Raw genomic sequence first — 25,034 nt, 5'->3', positions numbered from 1 at the left:
CAGTTCTGTAGCTAACACGTTACATAATTATTATTGTGAAGTTGCGGAAACCATCTTCTGTTGCAGACTGATAAGAATGGCAATGAGTCGAGTATTTTTCCCTTTTTTCCTTTAGATGTTTGATCTGATTCGTGTAGTTGCTCTACCAAATGAAACAACTGTTCATCCATGCCTGGACACAAAGAGCATTAAATTAAACGAAACAATCATTCACATTGCTAAATTTCAGGAAGAACTAAATAGAAGTATAGTACTAATTTCCAAACCTGAAAAAGATTAAGCCATCTGCTTAGCTCTTTGCTAAATATACAGTCATCACTAACTCCATTTACTTGCTGTTATGCATGTGTATCTAAAACAAGAGCAGCAAGGATACCTTTTTCTTATGGGGCCATAATTGGCTCTGACTGAACTCAAACGCGAGAGCTCACAAGTCACAACACGGTAGGCAATTTCAGTATCAATGATGGGTCATGATTCGTCTAATCACTATTAGCATTTAGTGATTATTGGCAATAAAAGATGTTAATTTGGAGATTCACTTGACAGCAGCAGCAACACAGTACATGAAAGTCCATATAGAACAGCAGATTCACTTGGAAGACTTATCATACAATAATTTATGAGATGGAAAAAGGATGAACATGTAAATCATGATGGCTCAAGAGTATCAGAATTCACCTTTGTAAAAACTCTCTTTCAGCTGCAGAACAATTATGAAGGCAACGCATGTTTCTGAGAAACTCCGGCCAGGAAAGCCAACAATACTGATAGATATCTTACCATTCCAAGGCTTGGCCCTACAGACCAAGAGTCATTTCAAGTATTATATCTATTGCACACAAGAACACTAACACCATGTTAGGTTCAATTTCAATTTCTAAAATTTTGTGAAATTCAATTGAATTCCATGTTTTGTGTGTTTGGTTTGAAGAAAAATTAAAAATCCATTCTAGGAATTGAATTCCATGGAATTGGTTATAACTAAAACCAATTCATTCAAATTTTGATAGAATTTGAAATGAATTTGTTACATATTTTAGAAAGAGGAGAAGGGGAGGAGCTTAGTACAGCTGTGAGTGTGAGCCGGATGGGTGTGAGTGTTGTTTTGGAGGGATAATTGGTTACAACAGAATTTTGTTGAGAATTGGGTATAAATAAGACGCAGCTATTGTGTGAAGGCATAGAAGAATAATCAATAACAGAATTCTCTCCCTATTCTCTCAATTCTCTTCTCACCCATTATAATTCTCTTCTTCTCTCTCTTCTAGATCTATTTTTTTCTTTCACTTACCTTATTCATCGGAGGGTTTATCAGATTCTCACAGAATTCTATCTGGAATTCAATTGAATTCCACATAACTCTAATCATAGAATTGAACCAAACACTATGTAATATTACATGGAAACCATTCCTTGATGTTTTCATCCAGCATGAACTGAAGGTACGCAAGAATGACTCTTACTAGCAGGCTGAAGATAAATAATTCTTTACTGCATTTCTAGTTAAGCAAAGTGATGAAGACAAATAAACTTCAGATTAATTTAATAACAATATTTCAAAACTGATGAACTTTATTAGAAACTTGATAGTACCTAATTATGAGGAAAATAAAACTAAATTGAATCAAATAAAAAACTAAAATAATTCCATTTATATAATCAATTTTATTAATTTTTCAACTCAAGTTTTTGCTTATCGGGGATGGGGACGGTGATCATAGGGACGGAAGTCCAAGTTTGGGATGTGAGCAAATTTAGGAAGATACTCACCAGTGTTCTGCCTGCATTTTTCTGAAAGCGAATGACAAGCAAAAACTCTTAAAGATTGTAATTTGGTGAGATTGGCTATCCATTCTGGTAAAGACAACAAATTATTACACCTACCAATTGCAAGGCTTTGCAGAGTGGTAATGTGCTGAAGCCCTTCTGGGAGACACACCAATTCTGGAATGCTGTTCAACTCAAGAGAACGAAGGCTTTTAAGGGCTTGCCATTCCCCACCAATGTCCCTCGCATCAGTAGACACGGGCACTATTCTTGGGCAGTCACTAATGCTCAGAACTTCTAGAGAAGTTAGGCTGTGTAGCAACTCTGCTGGCATAAGTTCTAGATCCTTGATATTCTTTAGAAATAGCTGTTCCAACTTCCAACTGAGAATGAGTAGCGGAAAAAGGAGAAGAAGAAGAGGAAGAAGGAGATGCAGAGCTATAGTCTCCAGCTGAATTCATCATCTTCAATGTTTGCTCCAATTGCTCGATGGTGGCGTCTACTAATTCAAGTGTTTGTAGAGATGGAAAAAGTGGCATTGAAGTTAGGTTAGGGCAAGAAAAGATGGACAACTTAGAAAGACAGTTAAAAACCTTGGGTAACATTGCTATCGATGATAATCTCTTCCATCCTTTTAAAATAGAGCAATCTGATAGCCAAAGCTCCTTCAAAGAAGGAAACCCTCCATTGTTGGTATCCACTTCACAATCAATGTATTCTAGATTACTTAATTTAGAAATTCTTAAATTTTCAAGAAAAGGGAAGTGATCAAATGTCGGGAGAAATTGAATATTTCTGCAGCATGATATATGAAGCTCCAACAAATTAGTGAGGAAAGGAAGCCAGCTTGGATACTTGACTCCTCTGTAACCAGACAAGTGTAGGCCTTTGAGATTTTGGTGTGGCCTTAGCTCTTCCAATGCCATTTCTTCATTGTTCAAATCTTTTGCATCAATTTTATCTTTATCATTCTCGTCATCATTATAGAAACAATGAAGTGGGATCCATTCTAGGCTCAAGGATTGGAGATATCGCTTTTCTTTCAAATTGGCAGCACAAAATTCATCCAGTGCATCATTTTTCAACACATATCTCAAATATTTTATTGTTAGCTCTCCTCTCAAATTGTTCATGTTGCGTAATGCATCCAGTCCACTGATAGGCTTGGAAGCAGAACCATCTCTGCCCAACAAAAATGCCGTTAATCTCTCAAGGCGAGTCAATTTTTCAATCCCAAGTGGCATATCACGAATTGGATAACAATTATAAAAACTAAGTTTCCTTAGATCCACCAACTTTCCTATGTCCTTTGGTAGTCCTTCGAGGCTGCTGCAATGGTCAAGTATCAGCACTTGCAAGTTCTGTAATCTACTAATTGAACTTGGAAGCTTCCTAAGACGGTTATTGTAGGAAAGATCAAGATACCTCAAATGCTTCAACCCAAAAATGGAATCTGGCACTTTGGATTGTTCACCTAGATCTAATGCTCGTAAATATTTAGATTTAGAAACAAGTAAAAGGTAATTTCCTGGATCATAATCAACAGTGTCATCACACCATAGCTTATGATGATTATGAAGGAGGAGCGTTCGCACCTTCTTTGCATTGAAAAAGTTACTTGGAAGTTGCTTTTCATACTCATAGTTATAAGCATATTGAAAAACATGTCGAGTTGTTTTTCCAACAGATGCAACATTTGATACTGATAAAGTGAAGCTCTCTTCTCCAGCAACTAATTTAGCTAGATCATGAATTAAATCATGCATTTTACAAGTTTTCATATTACCCCATTTATCCTTTGTAACTTCTTGGAAAAAAGACATGAAGAGAAGATCCCTAAAATATATTAGACCAGTCTCTTCCAAACTTTGGCTTGGGTCTGATAACTCAATATATCCTTGGGCCATCCAAAGATATATCAATTTTTGCACAGAAATTTCATAATCTTTCGGGAAGATTGAGCAATAAGCAAAGCAATGTTTTAGATAAGATGGAAGGTTATCATAACTCAATTTAAGAGTTGACAAGATATTATCTTCTTGCACTTTTGGAAGTTCATTATTTCTAAAGAATAGCCATTCTGACACTGTGTTTTTACAGTATAATAAACCCCCTATTGTCCTTATAGCTAAAGGAACCCCTACACACTTTGCTACAATCTCCTTTCCAATTGCCTCTTGGCTTGAGCTTGGCACTTGCCTTTGGTCAAATGCTATCTTTTCAAACAATGACCAAGAATCAGCCTCAGAAAGGCCTTTCAACTCGTGTACTAAAGTTGAACGTGTTATTTTAGCAACCTTTTTAGAACGAGTGGTTATTATTATTTTACTTTCTTTTGCACCCCCTGCTAATACATCCCTTAACCGAAACCATTTTTCCACATCCTCATTCCACACATCATCCAATACAATTATATATCTTTTCCCATTAATCTTTTCATGAAAATTGTTTTTCGTTGCATCCATTCCAAGGTTATCACATCTCCCACTAGTCATGGATTCTAAAATTTTTTCAGTTATGAGTTTCACATTAAAATCATTAGACACACAAACCCATCCTCTTAATTCAAAATGGGTTTTAACTCTTTCATCACTGTACAAAAATTGAGCTAGGGTTGTCTTTCCCAATCCTCCAATACCAACTATTGAAATTACTGTTAAATTTTCTTTCTTATCAGTACTCAGTAAAAGATTTTCTATAATTGTATTCTTGTCATCGTCTCTACCAACAACAATTTCAGGTAAAGAAGAATGGGTTTGCTCTCTATCCCTAAACATTATAGATCTTTCTTCTCTGCATTCATTTAAGTGAAAACCTCTATCCCCTTTAATATAATCTAGCTTTTCTCTAATGTTCTTAATCTTACGAGCCATTTTATAACCATAAGAAAGCCTATTCAAACTTGGAAAGGAAAAGCGTACCTGATTTGCAGACTTCTTATCTTCACTCATCGATTGTTGCCACAATGCTTCGGCGGAGAAATCATCCAACAAGTCATCTGCATCGTAAATTGCTTGTTTCAACCTTTGAAGCCAAACTTTAACTTGTTGATTCTCCGAGCATTGCTTTTCAGCATCAAGAAGCACAGCTTGGATGGTAGAGACTGTGTCCTTGAGTTTCTCAAGCTCATCTTCAAGATTCCACCACTTCCCAATCTCAAGAATAGTACGAGATCCCAACTTTTTAATTATATCTCCTGCAATGTTAAACAGTACAGCTTCTGCCATTTCTGTTATCAAGAGAGTGAAAGAGACGAAAAGAAAAAACAAAGAGAACACCAGAACGTTGAGTTTTGAACTTTGAAGGACTGTGATACTTATGCTGCTGTTGCCTGTGGGGAAGAGGAAGGCAGCCATGGTCCAATTTATAGACGGTAAATTCTTAGGGGACCCACGTAGCAAAAGACAAAATCACTAAATATTTTTAATAAAAATTTTTAAAAAATTAAGTTGTGCATTTTACTTGAAAATATTGCCAGAGAAGTATCCATTGATGGGTTATGATACAGATGAGATTTGACCTTTTTTAAATATATGATTATTGCGTAACGTGTATGAAGACATTCACATGGGCCACCATAAAAATATCCAATGCATCTAATCAGCTTCACTTTTCTTTTCATGTGACAAACGGCTAGTGTTCATTAAATAAGAAAAATTAGCAAGAGCACCCCTTTTTTTTTTTCATGTGACAGACGGCTAATGTTGTACTTTTTTGATTTCCTTAAATTAATTTAAAGTTTTTAATTCAAATTCAATATAATCCAAAAATTTTTAATTCAAATTCAATATAATTTAATACTGTAAATTCTAAAAACACCTTTTAAGAAAACTTCACGGTCTCCCTCCTTCCTTCCCTCCACATTAACTCTCTCTCCACATTTTTTTCCCACATCTGAAGTAAATTCCAATACTCCATTATCAAACTGTTGCTGTCTCTCTTTACCCATACAAGCCATGTCTAGTGTGAATTTCAATAAAGCCTAGTGAAACTATACAGGTAGGGTTTGTGAGGGAGCTGGAAAAATTTGGAAGCAAAGAGGAAGATGAGCATATAAGTGAAAAATATTGAGAATATATGATGTTGCAATTTAAGATGCATCTGCTAAAGAAGATGACATGAAAGCCAAAATTTGATTTGAAGAATTTTGCATCAAATGGGTATTAAAAAGGTAGAGAGTGAAAATGCTGGAGACACCATAAATGGGAGGATCCATGATGCTTAGAGAAATAAAAATGTGAAGCAGTAGAAAGAAGAAAGATCAAAGATGAAGATGTTGAGAGGGAGAGAGCGGAAAGAGAAAGAATGTTAATATGGAGGGAAGGGAGAACGAGAGAGGTTGAAATTTTCGTAAAGAGTGATTTTGACATTTAGAATATTTTATTTTCTTTTTAATAGATTTTAGTATGAAAGATTTTCGGTTTGAATAGAATAAAAATATAAAAGTTTAAGTGTTCAATCCTAAAAGTAGACTTAATATTTTGAGATTTAAAAAATAAAATTTATAATAAGTGTGTAAACTTAATTAGAGAATGAAACGTTTATTCACTTTTATCCATGTTCCTTTTATCTAACCGCTTTTCTGTTACAATATCATATGTCTTTGTCACTTAGATCCGTATGTATACCATCGCCAGACCTCATTTCCACGATATGCGGCCATTTAATTCTCCTAACTTGCATGCAAATAGAACCGCAAATTAACCGTACCAGCTATTTTCCATCACATCACTAGACTAGATTACCTCCTGTTAGACCCGTACTTATGATTGATTTGCCTTGCTCCATATATCCGGATTAGGCCTTATAATGTTGAGTCCGCCTGATGAACTTTTGGCTTGCGTCCTTATTTAGAATTCGACATTATGCCTTTAGAATCCGACTTTACTCTAGACGTAGAAAACCCGACAGTCATTAAAACTGATCCGTTAATTATATTAAAGTTTAAATATTAAAATATAATTTATCTTATAATTTAAAGAGATCTCAAACTTTAATTTTGATGTGTTTATGCAAACCTACTTTAAAAAAAAATGTGTTTCTTGCAAACCTTACATTCGATTTTCTAATGAGGCTTGTAGCATGGAACTACGCGATTCGGTCTATGAAAAATTCAAAAACAAGTTGCTGAATTAATTAAAATGTTGGCTTTTTGCAGTATTTACAATTAATCCACTTCTCAACATAATTCCCTCATAATTGAACCCTCTGATCCATTTTTCATGATGTTGTGCATGTGTAACTTCAGCAAGAGCAGCAAGTGATGAAATTGTAAGAATTCAGAGACAATCATTTGCCATCCTAGTCCGAAAGTGCTCCGAATAATTCCTGGAAGGAGAAGACTTGAAAATTTTTATAAAAGGACCAAGAAATTCACTTCCTTAACAATGTAAACTAGACTACTCCTACTTTGATTGATGTTACTCATCACTGATTCTCCAAATCAGAGGTAAAGACATCAAAGTATTACAGCTTCCAATTCAGAGCAATCCTTCACGGCTGAGCCAAAAGCTGCCTATTCTGAAAGAAGATCCAGTGAATTCATATCCCCTCTGCTCCTTCTTTAAGACATTTGGCATCCATCTTATTCTCAAAGAATCTGGGAATTCATGGCTTCCACTATCTTATTCTCAAATAATTCAGGAGAGACCAAATCAGAAAATGCTTTTATACCTTTGAAAATTAACAAATTATTATAAAACAACAAATTAAAAATGATCTCAAACCTTTGCTTCAAATGACTTGCATGATGTGTAGCCTGCAAGGATTAACAAATGGAACATATTGCAATTAAATTCAGAAAATTCACTATCAGGATAGAATAAAGATTGCAAATGAATGTTCCAAGGGTTGTATTAACATCCTTCCAGATCTGCTCATATTACAGAACCGCACTTGTTACAGTTGATCACTTTCAACTGAGTTTACATAGAAATTGAAAAGAATTAAGCAAATAAATCTCCAGTGTCAAACTATCAAAAGAAGAACACTGGAGAGTTTAAAAGTTAATTGTGTATTGAAATTGAATGGATTGCTTGCCAGTATAGTTGAAATTTAAATATTTTTGCATGCAAGAGTTAAAGATTTCATATCTAAAATTTCATACCTTTTTAATGATGGAAAAGGGTACTGCATTGAAGATTTATCATCTTTGCTCCTTCCTCAAACAGATAAAAATTCTTCTTTCCAGCACAACCAAATGACCACTGACAAAGCGGGTTCTTTCAGAAGCAAAGTCTTGTAAGTCTTCCCTGCAGACCATCTGTCGCGGTATGAACATCATTTGCTTCTATTCTCTGCAGATAGAATTTGCATTTGAATTTTAATATTATCTTTGACAATAGAATATTCTCTAGACGTTCAAACATAGCAAGAAGGTAAATGCGATTCATTGATAGAAATAACATTATTTCATTCTGAAGTTTTCATATCAACCTATCATCGTAAGAACACTTGTAAAATTTGAAACTCGAGAAAAGGTTTGTGGAGTGCAAAAGCAACATATAATTCCAGCGTTGGAGTAGAACCGAAGTAGTACATCTGCATGTAGAATCATCCTTCTGCAGTTGTAAATTGGATTGATTAGCTCCATCAGGAGTTTTATTTGGCTAAGAAGTATTTATTTAGAAAAATTACGTGATTTTATTAAAATACAATGAAGGGTTGAAGTAAAGCAAGTCCTAACCTGTGAAAGCAGAGGATCCTTCTTCTTACAGTACATACCGGCCCTGAATATTCTTTCCATTTATGCCGATATTTGGGATGTGAGAAATGTTGGGCCAATCTGCAGCCATATCATGTGCGCATCTTTCAGACAAATGGGGGCAATCGATAACACTCAACTGTTGTAAAGTGGTGATTTGACGCAGTCCTCTTGGTAGCGATTCCAGTTTAGGGCAGCCATTGATACATAGATTTTGGAGTGCTGTGAGGTTGCCTATCCATTCAGGCAAAGCCCTCAAATTAGAACATCCGCGGATAGTAAGACGTTGCAAGGTGGTAACATATTGAAGCTCCCTTGGTAGAGACACCAGATTTGAAAGATTATAGAGAGAGAGAGTTCGGAGACTAACAAGATATCTCCATTTGAATATGCCACACTCATCCTCATCACTAATTTCCATGCAGTAGCTAAGAGTTAGTTCCTCAAGGAAGCTGAGGTTCTGCATCCACTCTCCAGGTAGAGATGCTAGATTCTCAATACCGTGTAACCACAAAGTCTTTAATTTGGAAAAAGGAGAAGTAACTGAAGAAGAGGTTGATGGTACTGCAGAAGCCGTTGCAGACATCTGCAATGTATAATGCAATGGTCTTATGTGGGCATAGGTAAGATGAAGCTCCATGTCTAGTGATGGAAACGTTGGCATCACAGTCAGGTTAGGGCAATTCGCGATGGTTAATTTAGAAAGACAAGGAAATTGAGGCACCATCTTTGCTTCCATACATGTTCTCCACCACCCTTTCACATTAGGGCAAACATCGAGTTTAAGAATCTTTAGAGATGGAAAGAATGTTGCTGCTGATGCAGATAAAGAAGAGAATAAATTATCTTCATCTGATATATACTCCAGAGAATCGAAATAGCCAAGATTGAGAATTTCCAGATAAGGCAGATTGTGCAATGGCGGCAAATGCTCACATTTCGGACATTCATATAAAGTAATATTGACGAGACTTGTGATAGAAGTAGGCCAATTTGAAAATCTCACACCTTTATAGCCAAAAACATCCAATTCTTTCAAGTTCGGGTGAGGGTGTAGGTTATCCAACAACAACTCACTATTTCCACTATTGCTATCTCCCTTGCCAGCCCAGCTTAATCTTAAGCACTGAAGGTGTTTCTTTTCCTTGAGATTTACTCGGCTGGACTCCAAAGCTGCATTTTTCACATTTTCTAGTCCTTTAATGCAGATTTCATCTCGTAGCCGGTTTAAGCTATTCAACTCATTCAATGAGGAACATCTCCTTCCTTGATCACTTCCCACAACAAAAGTTAACAACGTCTGCAGATTTGTTAATCTCCCCAACCCCAATGGCATGAATTCAAGCTTATAACAATCTTTATTAATAAGTTGTGTGAGACAAATCAATTTCCTCATGTCTGTAGGTAATTCTTTAAGACTCTGACATTCCCAGAGTATTAGAGTTTGCAAATTATACAAGCTGCAAATGCAGTTTGGAAGTGAACTGATTTGAGAATGAAAAAATTCAAGATACCTCAGGTGTTTCAACTTTCCAATTGAATCTGGCAATCCATTGATATTCCATCTAAATCTCAAAGCATGTATGCTCCTACAATTTGAAAAGATACTATCTAAATTCAACCTTAATCCATCACCAATATATGGACAATACAGTGTCCTCAATCCTTTATTTTTTAGCTGCCTGAAGCATTCCTTTGAAGACAAATTTTCAGAAAACACATGTTGGACTCTATCAGGAATATGTTTAGTATTATCATCAATTGCAAAACAACTATCCCCTGCTATTGACTGTGCAAGGTCATGGATAAGGTCATGCATTTTATAACAATACTCATCCTTTTGGAAAAATGACCTAAATAACAATTCATTGAAGTATCCTTCCCCAATCTCCTCTAAATTTTCATTTTCACTTTGACCCCGAGACTGAACATATCCTTGTGCCATCCACAACTGAATTAATCTATCCTTATCAAACTCATAATCTTTTGGAAACATTGCGCAGTATGCAAAACACTGCTTTAAATGGTATGGTAAGACATCATAACTCAATTTCAACACTCGACTAATATCACCATCACTCTCGAAGACCTTCCACAACTCATTTTCTAGGACAGACAACCATTCACTTTCACTACTTCTTAGTTGCATTATGCCTCCTATAGCTCTAATTGCAAGTGGAACTCCTTTGCATTTCTTTGCAATTTCTTTCCCAATTTCTATTAGATTTGAATTCACTCTGCTTGTTCCCTCTCTAAATGCTACCTTCTCAAATAGATCCCATGATTGATCTTCAGTTAGACCCTGTAAAGGGTATGGAGAGTCTACACCCATAGCTAAAGCAACCCTCTTACTACGAGTAGTTACTAAAATTCGACTCCCTATGGCACCAACCATTAAATATTTCCTCAATTGACTCCAAATCCTATTGTTCACATTCCACACATCATCCAACACCAACCAGTACTTTTTGCCTTCTAAACATTGTCTAAGGCGAATCTGTAACTGTTCCAAAGACAAGTTGTCAACTTCATTATTGCCTGCACTTTTAAGGATGAGCTTAACTAGTGTTTCAACATTTGACTCCTCAGAAACACATACCCATAACTTCAAATCAAAATAATTCACCACTTTTTCATCATTAAACACTAATTGGGCAAGTGCAGTCTTTCCTAAGCCACCAAACCCTACAATTGCAACTACAGAAATATTGCTTTGATTGACTGGACACATCAATGATTCTATGACCTTCTCCTTATCTTCATCTCTTCCTATAATTTCTGATTTCAATACAAAGGAGTCTGTCTCCCTCCAACTATTCTTTATTCCCATACATACTCCAGCTTCCTTCCTAATTATAAAGCCAAAGTCAGACATTTCTTTGGCGATTTCATCCAGCCTCTCTCTAATATCTTTAATACTATGACCCATCTTGAAACGAAATGCAATTTGATTTGAGGAAGAAAAGAAGTCGCATACCTTAACCATTCTTCCCTCACCTTCAACCTTCCTTCTCAAACCTTCAGTTGCTACATCATCAAACAAGTCATCTGCATCATAGACAACCTCTCTAAGCCTCCTTACCCAGTTCTTCACTGCAAGGCTCTCCTCTTGCTTCTCCTCAGCATCCACAAGTATTGCTTTGATGGTGGAGAGAGTAGTTTGAAGCTTTCTAATATCCTTTTTGAAGCCATGCACCAAACTAACTTCTTCAGAAGCAATTGAGGCCAACTTTGTTAGTAAGTTTTCTGCAATGCTAAATGGGATTTGTTCAGCCATCGATAGAAAGAAAAAAACTGAAAATGGGCAAGATGAAAATGAAGAAATTAAAGGAAAATTTCAGGATTTGTGAGAGATGATGCAGTCCATAACTAACGAGCCAATATACATAAGGTGTGGAAGAAAGCATTACATTCTCCAAGAAGAAAAAGCAAAGTATTTTGATTCCTTAAGGTAGAAGTAATGAATTATATATACAAGAAGTTATGCTTTGCCTATTATTGAAGTAATTCCCTAGGAAGACGCGTGTAGCATGATTCATATCTGTTCTGTGTTTGAAATGATGCATTATGCGAATAAATTTTATTTTTTAAAATAAAGTTTTCTTAAGTATAAAAAATTAAAATTTTTTCAATTCATATTAAAAATTAATAAATTATATATATAAATTGAGCAATCCCTAAATTGAATATTTCAATAAATATAGTTTAACTGAAACATACAAATTAAATTTATATAAATAATTAATTTAATATAAAATATTAGTTTATTTGTGACTTTCAAGAGTAAATCAATAATATTTATAATTAAACCGTTCTTTTTATGGTTTAAAATTTTTATATAATAGCTAGTTTGAGTAGTTTGATTAATTTTTTTTAGCCTAAAACCTTAAATTTGTGTTTATATATTTACTTATTTTGAAATATTAATATTTATAATAATAAAAAAAAAACTACCTCTCATTATTAGTTCGCTAATCTTACTTGATTTTTGTGAAATGAAAAAATAAAAATTTTATGCAATCATTTTTTATCTTATTAAATAAGAATTATAATGAATTGGATATTTTTAAATATTTAATTTAAAAATATCTTAATAAATTAGATTTGAATTGTTATAATTAAGTTATATATAAATTCATATGTGATAATTTTAAATCGAATATTTTTATATATCGAGTATTAATCATTTGAAATTATTTATATAAATAATTAATTTAATATAAAATATATATTTTATAATAATATTTATAAAATTTGTTAAATATTTTTATTTAAAAATTAATTTTTAAAAAATTATTAAATTTTTCAATGAAAAATATTTTTATATAAATTATTAATTAAAATACATAAATTTAAATGAAATGAGATTTTATTTAAATAATTATAATTAAATTTATAATAAATTTAAATAATTTAGAATAATTTTTTATTAAATAATAAATTTAATTTTTTTTTAAAAAGTAAAACTACTGATGGTATTAATAAAATTCCATCAAATAGAAAGAGATATCATCCCAAACAGAGATACGATTATACTTAATAGATTCTCTAGCCAAACTATGAGCAGATAGAGTAGTATTACGACGAATCGATTTAACAGAAATATCAGTTATAGAGTTAACAAATATTTACAATCATTTAAAATCAAATCTCTGTATAAGATAATTTGGCAAAGATTCTCTTCAAAATATATGTCTAAACCCCTGCATATATGATAATTTGATAAAAATGCTCATCTTTCTTTCTCATCTCTCGAATATAAATCATTAAAATCTTCCGAATAAAGTCACGGAAAAAAGTTTTTACGAGATAAAGGTCGAATAAGATTCCAAGACTGACGTCGTCGCTGCGATTCCAAAAACCCATAATAACTAGTAAATCTCCATTTAACATTACCTTCTAAAACGACTGAATCAATAAAATTCGAAGAAAAGTCAACCACAGAAACAGACACATGACTCTTTCACATTAACGAAAGACCTCTTTCAAATCTTATCTATTGACTGAAAAGCAACCATTAAAATGTAAAAAGTTACGAAAAAATTCCATATAAGAATTAAAAATTTTTATTTCTATAAAAAATAAAATATATTAGATTGTATGTGAGAAATATCTCCACTATACAGAAATCATAAGTGACGATCGGAATATCTTTAAAACTCTTAATAGGGACACAATATCTTCTTTTTCATCGGTAATCAATTGACACAGATCGTCTTACATGGAGAAGGAAAAAAAAGTTAGATTTAAGGAAGAGTAAAAGGTGAGAGTATCGAGTCACAATGAAAATTTTGCATCGAAAGTAAGTGGAACTGAAAATTTAAATATTAATAATATTAATTAAATTCAAATAATAATATTAATCGAATGTGGATAGAATTATTTTTATCGGGGATTTTACTCATATACATTCAATTTTTGAATATGGGAGAAAAATTACTATTACTATTTAATTTATGTTAGATAGGGAATTGGACAGGCCAGTAGCCACATACCTAAGCCATTCAGACAAAATAGCGGCCCCAAACGGAGCTCCAAAGCAAGTCCGCGCCATCACCGCCTACTACCTAAAAGCAACATATTTTAATTTAAATTTTAGAAAAATTACACTTTAATCCTTAAATTTTAATATAATTAATAGATCAATTCATATATTTTAAAATCAAACATTTAAATTTTTATATAATTATTCTGTCTAAATTATATATTTTTTCATTTATAATTTCATTAGCCAATTAATTAAAGGGAGAATAATATTTCAAGTATCTAAAATGTTTTTATAAATACTTAAATCTTTTTCAATATAGTTGATAATTTTTTTTTGAATCAAACATAGTTGATAATTTTATATTGTATAACTATATTTTGATTTCTAAATTTTAGTATAATTAATAAATCAGTACTTATAATTTTTAAACTAAATTTTTAAATCTCTCTATATTTAATTCGTCTAAAATTACAGTTTTTTCATCCATTATTAATATTAGTTCAAAATTAGTGGATGGTCAAATTTTTTCTGAAAGTATAATTTCTTTCTAAAATATTTTTTATAAAATTTTACAATCTATTTAAAAGTTATTCGGTACTACTTAAAATAGCTGAAATTGTAGGAATTTTTTAAAAGTTTTGAAATTATAAATATTAAAATATTTTAATGAATGGAAATTGAAGAATAAAAATGCTAAAAATTAGTTAAATAGGATATTATAGACAAAAGTATAGGGACTTAAGTGTTATTTCAAATAAAAATAAAGGATCAAAATGTTTAAATTATAATAGAGGAGGATAACCTGATCATAGAGGGATTTAATGTGTACAATTTTTAAAATATAGGAACCGATTCATTAATTTTACTAAAATTTAAGAACTCAAGTGTAGTTTATCAATTTAAAGAGAGTAATAAAAACATTTTCACACTTTTATCTGAAAAAATGAACAGAGAGACCTCTAATTTAGACAGACTAATTATAAAAAAATTTAAGTGTTCAGTTTTAAAAATATAAGAATCGATCTGTTAATTATGCTAAAATTCAATGATCAAAATATAATTTACTTTTAAACATTTTTGCTAAAAAAAATTAAACTGTATTTCATAATTTTTTTAATAAACAAAATAGGTCCTTTGATATAATCGAAAAATAGAGTCGTGCTGTAATTAATTAAATTTACAAAAAAAATAATGTAGGTGTCTACGATAATTACTAAATCAGTAAATTTGGAGAATAGGGTGAGTATAAGAAATTACTTACAATTCAAGAGTAATTATATAAAAATTAAATATTTTTATTTCTGGGATCATTAATTGATATATTATGAGAAAATATAGTTAATTATAATTAAATATTTTTATTTATGTGATATAAGAAAATATAGTTAATTATAATATTTTTTAAAAATCTAACAATGATACACCCAACTCATTGATAAGAGATCTCCTCAACTCATTGATTAATGATTCCGTGATTACGAGCATTATGAGAATTTGCTCAATTGTATATGTTAACAATAATTTTATAGAAAGACTCAGACTTATTGAGAGAAAGGTGAAGTCTTTTACGAAGAATTGAATGATTATAATGTTCGAGTTTTATGGGTGAAACTATATATTAAGTTATTATACTCTTATCAAGTGGTATTATTTTACTGTGACATCTAACTAACTTTTCGCTATTGGTGTATAACATCACTATTATTAGAGGCAAATACATCTAGGATTGTGATTTAAACCTGGAAAATATTTAGGATTGTGATTGAAATCTCATTTTCCAAATTTACTATATATTCACTATTTTAGATATTTTTAAAGAATGTAGTTTGAAACTTTATTTAATTATTATGAAATTTTGATGATTAGAATATATTAAATTAACTTAATAAATAATTTTTAATAATTTCTTATTAATAGCACTCACAGATTTAGTCTGACGATAAATACATCTGAATAACTATGAGAAATCTCAAATTTTATTTCTCTAATCTTTAATTTCCATTTAAAAAAAAAAAATCCTAACCAACATATTTAACGAGCTACCTTTTTAATATAGCAGCTCTAACATATACCAAATTGAAGCTCATTTGTTTTTTAAAAAATATTTTTCTAATAAAATGTTTTTTTTGCATTTTTTAGCATTTGAAGACTCAATAATTAATAAAAAATATTTTTTTAATAAAAAATCTAAATCATTTTTAAAGAAAAAATTTCACTTTTTAAAAAACAATATCATTTATAGATTTTTAAAAATCATATTAATGTCCTTTATTTTTTAACATTATAAAAATAAATTATTTTCTTTAAAAATATATTTTCTATGATTAAAAAAATTTATATCCATTTTGTGGAAATTTTTTTATTTTTTTATTAATAAATATTTAAAGAAATTGAGAGAAATTGAACCGTAATTATTAAAAAAAAATTAATATATTTTGTCAACTCATTTATTAGAGGATATCTTTTACCTCCAGACTTTAAATGGTGTGCTTATCTGTCTTGCCAACTCATCCTCAAACATGTGTTGCCATGCATTTTCTACTCAGAAAGGGGGAAAGGGCTTCAAAATCAAAGAGACAATCATAAAGCAAAAGATGTGAACTTTGATGAATTTCTTGAGGGAAGGTTTCATAGCTGATTGGCTACTGCCAGCCTACCAAAGTTTAAAATAATCTTACATTTCACAACACAAATCCAAAGAGGTAGGGTAGAAACATGGTACTGAGCTGCCAATTGCGCCCATATTAAACTTACAAGTAAATTACAATTTACTCCTTATATTTTAATAAAAGTTATATATTAGTTTTTTTTTTTAATTTTAAAAGCCATTTATTTAGTTACTGTAATTTTTTTAAAAAATCAAGAAATTAGTTCTACTCTAAAAAAAGATACAATGAAGCAGCTGTGATTTATGGGGATAATCATAGTACTTAATCCTTAAATATGTAATAGTTGTGCTTAGTGGGCATAATCATTTTTTTCCTTTTATTCATATGAGATCCATTTCCCTTTTATTTGCTAGTGATGTCTAACGACTTTTCTATTACAGCGCCATTTATTTTTGTCGTTCAAACCTGTACGTACAGACATGTTAGATCCCTTCTCCACACCAGGTTGTCATTTAATTCTCCCAACGAGTATGCAGACAGGGTTAAGAAGTGACTGGGTCTGCTATCTCTCTTTATGTCACATTACCGGACTAAATTTTTTTCTATTGGATCCGAAATCAAGAATGATCCGACCTATCTCACGTGTCTGGATCAGAGCATGAGATGTTGGATTGGTCAGTCTGAGGAAATTCACGAGTTTTAGACTAACTCTGTTTTGTTGAGCGTGATTTTATTCAGATAACTGAAATCCAGCGATCAACTATATTTTTTTAAATTTAGTATTAGCAGGAACCTATCCCATACTTATAATTATATCTCTTATTATTTTTCTATTGCTATCGTAGTGTCAGATTTAATTATTATTCGATTGTTTTTCTTTTTATTTGACTATAATTTTTCGCACGACAATAACTAAGTTTGGTGTATTAGATTGATTTGAAAATTGAATAAGTCATGAATTTTGGATAAGTTGTAAGCTATATATTCTGTGTTGAAATTGGACTAAATTGTAGTTTTACCGACTCTTTAGCCATGTTACCTGCGATATCCATTTGCATTGTTAAACAAAATATTTATTTAAGCAAGGTTATGTTTGGATTGGAACTTATCCAATCTTCCACAAAAAGCAGATGCGAGAAAATCAAGGTATGGATTGGAGGGCTTGTGGAAAAAAGAGCAGCATGTTTTGCTCTTAATTGTATAGGAATTCTTGTGCTAGCTTTGCTTCATTGGAGCCAAAGCCCAAAAGCAGACGTCGGCTACGTGCAAGCGATCCAGTGAAAAGAATTGATAATGGGCATTAATTTTTCATAAATAGTACTAAAAAGAAGCTTAAATAATCAATAAAATGGCCTATCCAGATCACTGAGCTAACTGACCAGCTCCTATTATATTCACCATTCAGCATCCATGCTGGCAATGTCACTGTTTACTCTGTACCCATCAACACACTTCTCCAATGTCTTCTTTCTTTACTTTATTCAAATCTCAATCTCCAATCCCTAACAAAAAAAAAAAATTCAGAATAGCAGCAGTTATATCACTAGAGAGGCTCACTGTTTCCTGCCATGTTATTGCTCAGAAAATTCAAATAAACTATAAGAGAGAAAAGGTGGCCCAAAAAAGAAAAGTTAAAATGGTCTAGAGCCACGTGTTTTCTTTTGTCCAGCTGTTGTTAAGATCAGCCTCCACTCTCTACGTGTCTTCATCTACATCCTCTACATGCCAGTCTGTTCACACGTGCCTTTTTTGACCTTTATCTCACTGCCTCCCTTGTGGGTCCCTGTTATCTGCTAATAGACAAATAACATTCAATTTAAAATTTTTGTTTTCTAGTTGAAAATTTAATTTTTCATCGAAAAATAAAGAAAGAGAAGCTCCGTGTCTAGTGATGGAAACATTGGCATCAAAGTCGGGTTACAGCAATTCGCGATGGTTAATTTAGAAAGACAAGGAAATTGAGGCACCATCTTTGCTTCCATACATGTTCTCCACCACCCTTTCACATTAGGGCAAACTTTGAGATTAAGAACCTTTAGGGATGGAAAGAATGTTGCTGTTGATGCAGATAAAGAAGAGAATAAATTATCTTCATCTGATATGTACTCCAGAGAATCGAAATAGCTAAGATTGAGAGTTTCCAGATAAGGCAGATTGAGAAGATATACTGTTGCAATTTAAGATGCATCTACTAAAGAAGATGACTTAAAAGCCAAAACTTGATTTGAAGAATCTTGCATCAAATGGGTATTAAAAAGGTAGAGGCAGAGAATGAAGATGTTGGAGATGCCATAAATGGGAAGATCCATGATACTTAGAGAAAAAAAATGTGAAGCAGCAGAAAGAAAAAAGATCAAAGATGAAATGCGGAGGGAGTGAGTGTGTTAATATGGACGGAATAAAAATACAGACATTTAAACCTTCGGTTCTAAAAGTAATAAAACTGATAGTTAATTATACTAAAATTCAGAAACTAAAATATAATTTATCCTAAATTTAAAACGATTCTAACTTTAATTTCAATGTGTTTTCTAGAAACCTTATATTCTATTTGCTAATTCGGCTTGCAGTATGGAACTACACGATTCGGTCTATGAAAAATTCTAAAATTCAAGCCATACAGTCGAGATAGCAAATGAACAAGTTGCTGAATTAATTAAAATGTTGGCTTTTTGCAGTATTTACAACTAATCCACTTCTCAACGAAATTCCCTCGTAATTGAACCCTCCGATCCCTTTTTCATGATGTTGTGCATGTATAACTTCAGCAAGAGCAGCAAGTGATGAAATTGTAAGAATTCAGGGTCAATCATTTGCCATCCTGGTCCAAAAGTGCTCCGAATAGTTCCTGGAAGGAGAAGACTCGAAGAATTTTATAAAAGGACCAGGAAATTCACTTCCTTAACAATGTAAACTAGACTACTACCACTTTGATTGATGTTACTCACCACTGATTCTCCAAATCAGAGGTAAAGACATCAAAGTATTACAGCTTCCAATTCAGAGCAAACCTTCACGGCTGAGCCAAAAGCTGCCTATCTGAAGAAGATCCAGTGAATTCATATCCCCTCTGCTCCTTCTTTAAGACATTGGCATCCATCTTATTCTCAAAGAATCTGGGAATTCATGGCTTCTACTATCTTATTCTCAAATAATTCAGGAGAGACCAAATCAGAAAATGCTTTTATACCTTTGAAAATTTACAAATTATTATAAAACAACAAATTAAAAATGATCTCAAACCTTTGTTTAAAATGACTTGCAGGATGTGTAGCCTGCAAGGATTAACAAATGGAACATATTGCAATTAAATTCAGAAAATTCACTATCAGGATAGAATAAAGATTGCAAATGAATGTTCCAAGGGTTGTATTAACATCCTTCCAGATCTGCTCATATTACAGAACCGCACTTGTTACAGTTGATCACTTTCAACTGAGTTTACATAGAAATTGAAAAGAATTAAGCAAATAAATCTCCAGTGTCAAACTATCAAAAGAAGAACACTGGAGAGTTTAAAAGTTAATTGTGTATTGAAGTTGAATGGATTGCTTGCCAGTAAAGTTGAAATTTAAATATTTTTGCATGCAAGAGTTAAAAATTTCATATCTAAAATTTCATACCTTTTTAATGATGGAAATGGGTACTGCATTGAAGATTTATCATCTTTGCTCCTTCCTCAAACACGTAAAAAATTATTCTTTCCAGCACAACCAAATGACCAATGACAAAGCAGGTTCTTTCAGAAGCAAAGTCTTGTAAGTATTCCCTGCAGACCATCTGTTGTGCTACCAACATCATTTGCTTCTATTCCCTGCAGATAGAATTTGCATTTGAATTTTAATATTATCTTTGACAATAGAATATTCTCTAGACGTTCAAGCATAGCAAGAGGGTGAAACTAGCGAGAAAAATTAAGTGTAGCAAGAAGGTAAATGCAATTCACTGATAGAAATAACATTATTTCATTCTGAAGTTTTGATATCAACCTATCAAAGTAAGAACAATTGTAAAATTTGAAACTCGAGAAAAGGTTTGTGGAGTGCAAAAGCAACATATAATTCGAGCGTTGGAGTAGAACCGAAGTTGTACCTCTGCATGTAGAATCATCCTTCTGCAGTTGTACCTCTGCACATAGAATCAGAACTGTAAGTTATTAAATTTGAAAGATAAAATGAAGACACAATAGAATAACCTATGGATAAAAGTATTTATTTAGAAAAATTACGTGATCTTATTAAAATACAATGAAGGGATGAAGTGAAGAAAGTCCTAACCTGTGAAAGCAGAGGATCCTTCTTCTTACAATAAATACCGGCCCTCCCTTTGAATATCATTTCCATTTATCTGGATATTTGGGATGTGAGAAATGTTGGGCCAATCTGCAGCCATATCATGTGCGCATCTTTCAGACAAATGGGGGCAACGGGTAACACTCAACTTGTGTAAAGTGGTGATTTGACGCATTCCTCTTGGTAGCGATTCCAATTTAGAGCAGTAGTGGATATTTAAATTTTCGAGTGCTGTGAGGTTGCCTATCCAGTTAGGCAAAGCCCTCAAATTAGAACATTCGTGGATAGAGAGACGTTGCAAGGTGGTAACATATTGAAGCTCCCTTGGTAGAGACACCAGATTTGAAAGATTATAGAGAGAGAGATCTCGAAGACTAACAAGATATCTCCATTTGAATATGCCACACTCATCCTCATCACTAATTTCCATGCAGTAGCTAAGAAATAGTTTCTCAAGGAAGCTGAGGTTCTGCATCCACTCTCCAGGTAGAGATGCTAGATTCTCAATACCTTGTAACCACAGAGTCTTTAATTTGGAAAAAGGAGAAGTAACTGAAGAAGAGGTTGATGGTACTGCAGAAGCCGTTGCAGACATCTGCAATGTATAATGCAATGGTCTTATGTGGGCATAGGCAAGATGAAGCTCCATGTCTAGCGATGGAAACATTGGCATCAAAGTCAGGTTACGGCATTTCGCGATGGTTAATTTAGAAAGACAAGGAAATTGAGGCACCATCTTTGCTTCCATACGTGTTCTCCACCACCTTTTCACATTAGGGCAAACATCGAGTTTAAGAATCTTTAGAGATGGAAAGAATGTTGCTGCTGATGTAGATAAAGAAGAGAATAAATTATATTCATCTGATATGTACTCCAGAGAATCGAAATAGCTAAGATTGAGAATTTCCAGATAAGGCAGATTGTCCAATGGCGGCAAATGCTCACATTTCGGACATTTATATAAAGTAATATTGACGAGATTTGTGATAGAAGAAAGCCAATTTGAAAACCTCACACCTTCATAGCACACAACGTTCAATTCTTTCAAGTTCGGGTGAGGGTGTAGGTTATCCAACAACAACTCACTATTTCCACTATTGCTATCTCCCCTGCCATCCCACCTTAATCTTAAGCAGAGAAGGTGTTTCTTTTCCTTGAGATTTACTCGGCTGGACTCCAAAGCTGCATTTTTCACATTTTCTAGTCCTTCAATGGAGATTTCACCTCTTAGCCGGTTTAAGCTATTCAACTCATTCAATGAGGAACATCTCCTTCCTTGATCACTTCCCACAACAAAAGTTGACAAAGTCTGCAGATTTGTTAATCTCCCCAACCCCAATGGCATGAATTCAAGCCTACTACAACCAATATTAATAAGTTGTCTGAGACAAATCAATTTCCTCATGTCTGTAGGTAATTCTTTAAGACCCCAACATTCCCAGAGTATTAGAGTTTGCAAATTATACAAGCTGCAAATGCAGTTTGGAAGTGAACTGATTTTAGAACTAGAAAATTCAAGATACCTCAGGTATTTCAACTTTCCAATTGAATCTGGCATTCCATTGATATTCCATCCAAAACTCAAAGCACGTATGCTTCTACAATTTGAAAAGATACTATCTAAATTCAACCATAATCCATCACCAAAATATGGACAATACAGTGTCCTCAATCCTTTATTTTTTAGCTGCCTGAAGCATTCCTCAAAAGACAAATTTTCAGAAAACACATGTTGGACTCTATCAGGAATATATTTAGTATTATCATTAACTACAAAACAACTATCCCCTGCTATTGACTGTGCAAGGTCATGGATAAGGTCATGCATTTTATAACAATACTTAAACTTTTGGAAAAATGACCTAAATAACAATTCATTGAAGTATCCTTCCCCAATCTCCTCTGCATTTTCATTTTCACTTTGACCCCGAGACTGAACATAGCCTTGTGCCATCCACAACTGAATTAATCTATCCTTACCAAACTCATAGTCTTTTGGAAACATTGCGCAGTATGCAAAACACTGCTTTAAATGGTACGGTAAGACATCATAACTCAATTTCAACACTTGACTAATATCACCATCACTCTCGAAGACCTTCCACAACTCATTTTCTAGGACAGACAACCATTCACTTTCACTACTTCTTAGTTGCATTATGCCTCCTATAGCTCTAATTGCAAGTGGAACTCCTCTGCACTTCTTTGCAATTTCTTTCCCAATTTCTATTAGATTTGAATTCACTCTTCCTGTTCCCTCTCTAAATGCTAGCTTCTCAAATAGATCCCATGATTGATCTTCTGTTAGATCCTGTAAAGCATACGGAGAGTCTACACCCATAGCTAAAGCAACCCTCTTACTGCGAGTAGTTACTAAAATTCTACTCCCTATGGCACCAACCATCAAATATCTCCTCAATTGACTCCAAATCCTATTGTTCACGTTCCACACATCATCCAACACCAACAAGAACTTTTTGCCTTCTAAACATTGTCTAAGGCGAATTTGTAACCGTTCCAAAGACAAGTTGGGCACTTCATTATTGCCTGCACTTTTAAGGATGAGTTTAACTAGTGTTTCAACATTTGACTCCTCAGAGACACATACCCATAGCTTCAAATCAAAATAATTCACCACTTTCTCATCATTAAACACTAATTGGGCAAGTGCAGTCTTTCCTAAGCCACCAAACCCTACAATTGCAACTACAGAAATATTGCTTTGATTGACTGAACACATCAATGATTCTATGATCTTCTCCTTATCTTCATCTCTTCCTATAATTTCTGATTTCAATACAAAGGAGTCTGTCTCCCTCCAACTATTCTTTATCCCCATACATACTCCAACTTCCTTCCTAATTATAAAGCCAAAGTCAGATATTTCTTTGGCGATTTCATCTAGCCTCTCTCTAATATCTTTAATACTATGACCCATCTTGAAACGAAATGCAATTTGATTTGTGGAAGAAAAGAAGTCGCATACCTTCCTAACCATTCTTCCCTCACCTTCAACCTTCCTTCTCAACCCTTCAGTTGCTACATCATCAAACAAGTCATCTGCATCATAGACAACCTCTCTAAGCCTCCTTATCCAGTCCTTCACTGCAAGGCTTTCCTCTTGCTTCTCCTCAGCATCCACAAGTATTGCTTTGATGGTGGAGAGAGTAGTTTGAAGCTTCCTAAGATCCTTTTTGAAGCCATGCACCAAACTAACTTCTTCAGAAGCAATTGAGGCCAACTTTGCTAATAAGTTTTCCGCAATGCTAAATGGGATTTGTTCAGCCATCTATAGAAGGATAACGACTGAAAATTGGGCAAGATGAAAACAAAGAAAGTAAAGGGGAAAACTTGTGGATTTGTGAGAGATGATCCCAATCCCATCCATAATTAATGAGCCAATATATAAGGTGTGGAAGAGAGCATTACATTCTCTAAGGAGAAGAAGCAAAGTAGTTTTCCCCAGTTTTTATGCAAAACAAAAGGTAGAAGCAATCAATAAGATCAATAGAGCATTACATTCTCTAAGGAGAAGAAGCAAAACAAAAGGTAGAAGGAATGAATATGTAGAAAGAAGTTATCCTTTGCCTATCTGTGGAGTTATTTCCTGGAAAAACTAATTATTAAACTAAAATTAAGTAATGTTATAAGTTCTTAGACAATTTTTGTTCCTTAATTTCAAGAAGCATTTGATACGATTTGTGTTATAAGATCATGGAAATTTGTTATCTTAATTATTTATTAGTGAGACTCAAAATTCAAAACATCATAGGCTTGAAGATGATTCCAATATCCCTTACCTAAAACTTATTAGCATTTCATATTCTAAGATGTGCAATGTGTTTTATCTTTTAATAAAAGAGAGAACACATATAAGAAGCAACCTATAGTTTGTTCTTTGGGATGAGTTGATGGGCAAGGATACCAAGGTGCTTTTATTCCATTATAAAAGGAAAGAAAGTATTAGAAAAAAATTAGTCGTTTATTCGTATGTTGTGTGTAGATATTATAATATTTTATTTATTAGTATATAAAATAATATAAAATTATTTTATAAAATAATATATTTTTTTATGTATTTACTCTGATTATTAAAAGTAGTAAAATATTTTTTTTATATTTAGATTTCGAATTTAAAATTATTAATTTATACTATAATATATTATTTTATT

At 32.8% G+C, this 25,034-nt stretch overlaps 2 protein-coding genes across 6 annotated transcripts; both read right to left on the bottom strand.

The window, feature by feature from the left end:
• Nucleotides 1–100: 100 nt before the first annotated feature.
• On the bottom strand, nt 101–11,750 carry LOC110624360. The gene is made up of 4 exons (XM_043960749.1): nt 8,494–11,750; nt 7,497–7,578; nt 267–5,150; nt 101–172 (listed from the first exon to the last, which is right to left on the bottom strand). The coding sequence occupies exons 1-3, from the start codon at nt 11,748–11,750 to the stop codon at nt 2,052–2,054; spliced, it is 6,438 nt and encodes a 2,145-aa protein (XP_043816684.1). The 3' UTR covers nt 101–172; nt 267–2,051.
• LOC110624831 (putative disease resistance protein RGA4) lies at nt 7,199–24,265 on the bottom strand. Of its 5 annotated transcripts, XR_006352389.1 has the most exons (5): nt 20,848–24,265; nt 20,663–20,698; nt 7,877–8,066; nt 7,497–7,528; nt 7,200–7,393 (listed from the first exon to the last, which is right to left on the bottom strand). XR_006352389.1 is itself a non-coding variant. In XM_043961316.1 (2 exons), the coding sequence occupies exon 1, from the start codon at nt 24,149–24,151 to the stop codon at nt 20,873–20,875; it is 3,279 nt and encodes a 1,092-aa protein (XP_043817251.1). In that variant the 5' UTR covers nt 24,152–24,265; the 3' UTR covers nt 20,261–20,350; nt 20,848–20,872. The 5 variants fall into 5 exon arrangements, 2 of the variants coding, with proteins under 2 accessions (XP_043817251.1, XP_043817250.1); XR_006352391.1 differs by lacking the exons at nt 20,663–20,698; nt 20,848–24,265 and adding an exon at nt 8,206–8,341 and having other exon boundaries at nt 7,199–7,393; XR_006352390.1 differs by lacking the exons at nt 7,200–7,393; nt 7,497–7,528; nt 7,877–8,066 and adding an exon at nt 20,369–20,384.
• Nucleotides 24,266–25,034: the final 769 nt, after the last annotated feature.

This window comes from Manihot esculenta, chromosome 10 (genome assembly GCF_001659605.2).
Source record: "Manihot esculenta cultivar AM560-2 chromosome 10, M.esculenta_v8, whole genome shotgun sequence".
NCBI classification, from domain to species: domain Eukaryota; kingdom Viridiplantae; phylum Streptophyta; class Magnoliopsida; order Malpighiales; family Euphorbiaceae; genus Manihot; species Manihot esculenta.
Note: the sequence above shows the minus strand (reverse complement) of the source record. Positions and strands in the feature narration are given on the sequence as shown.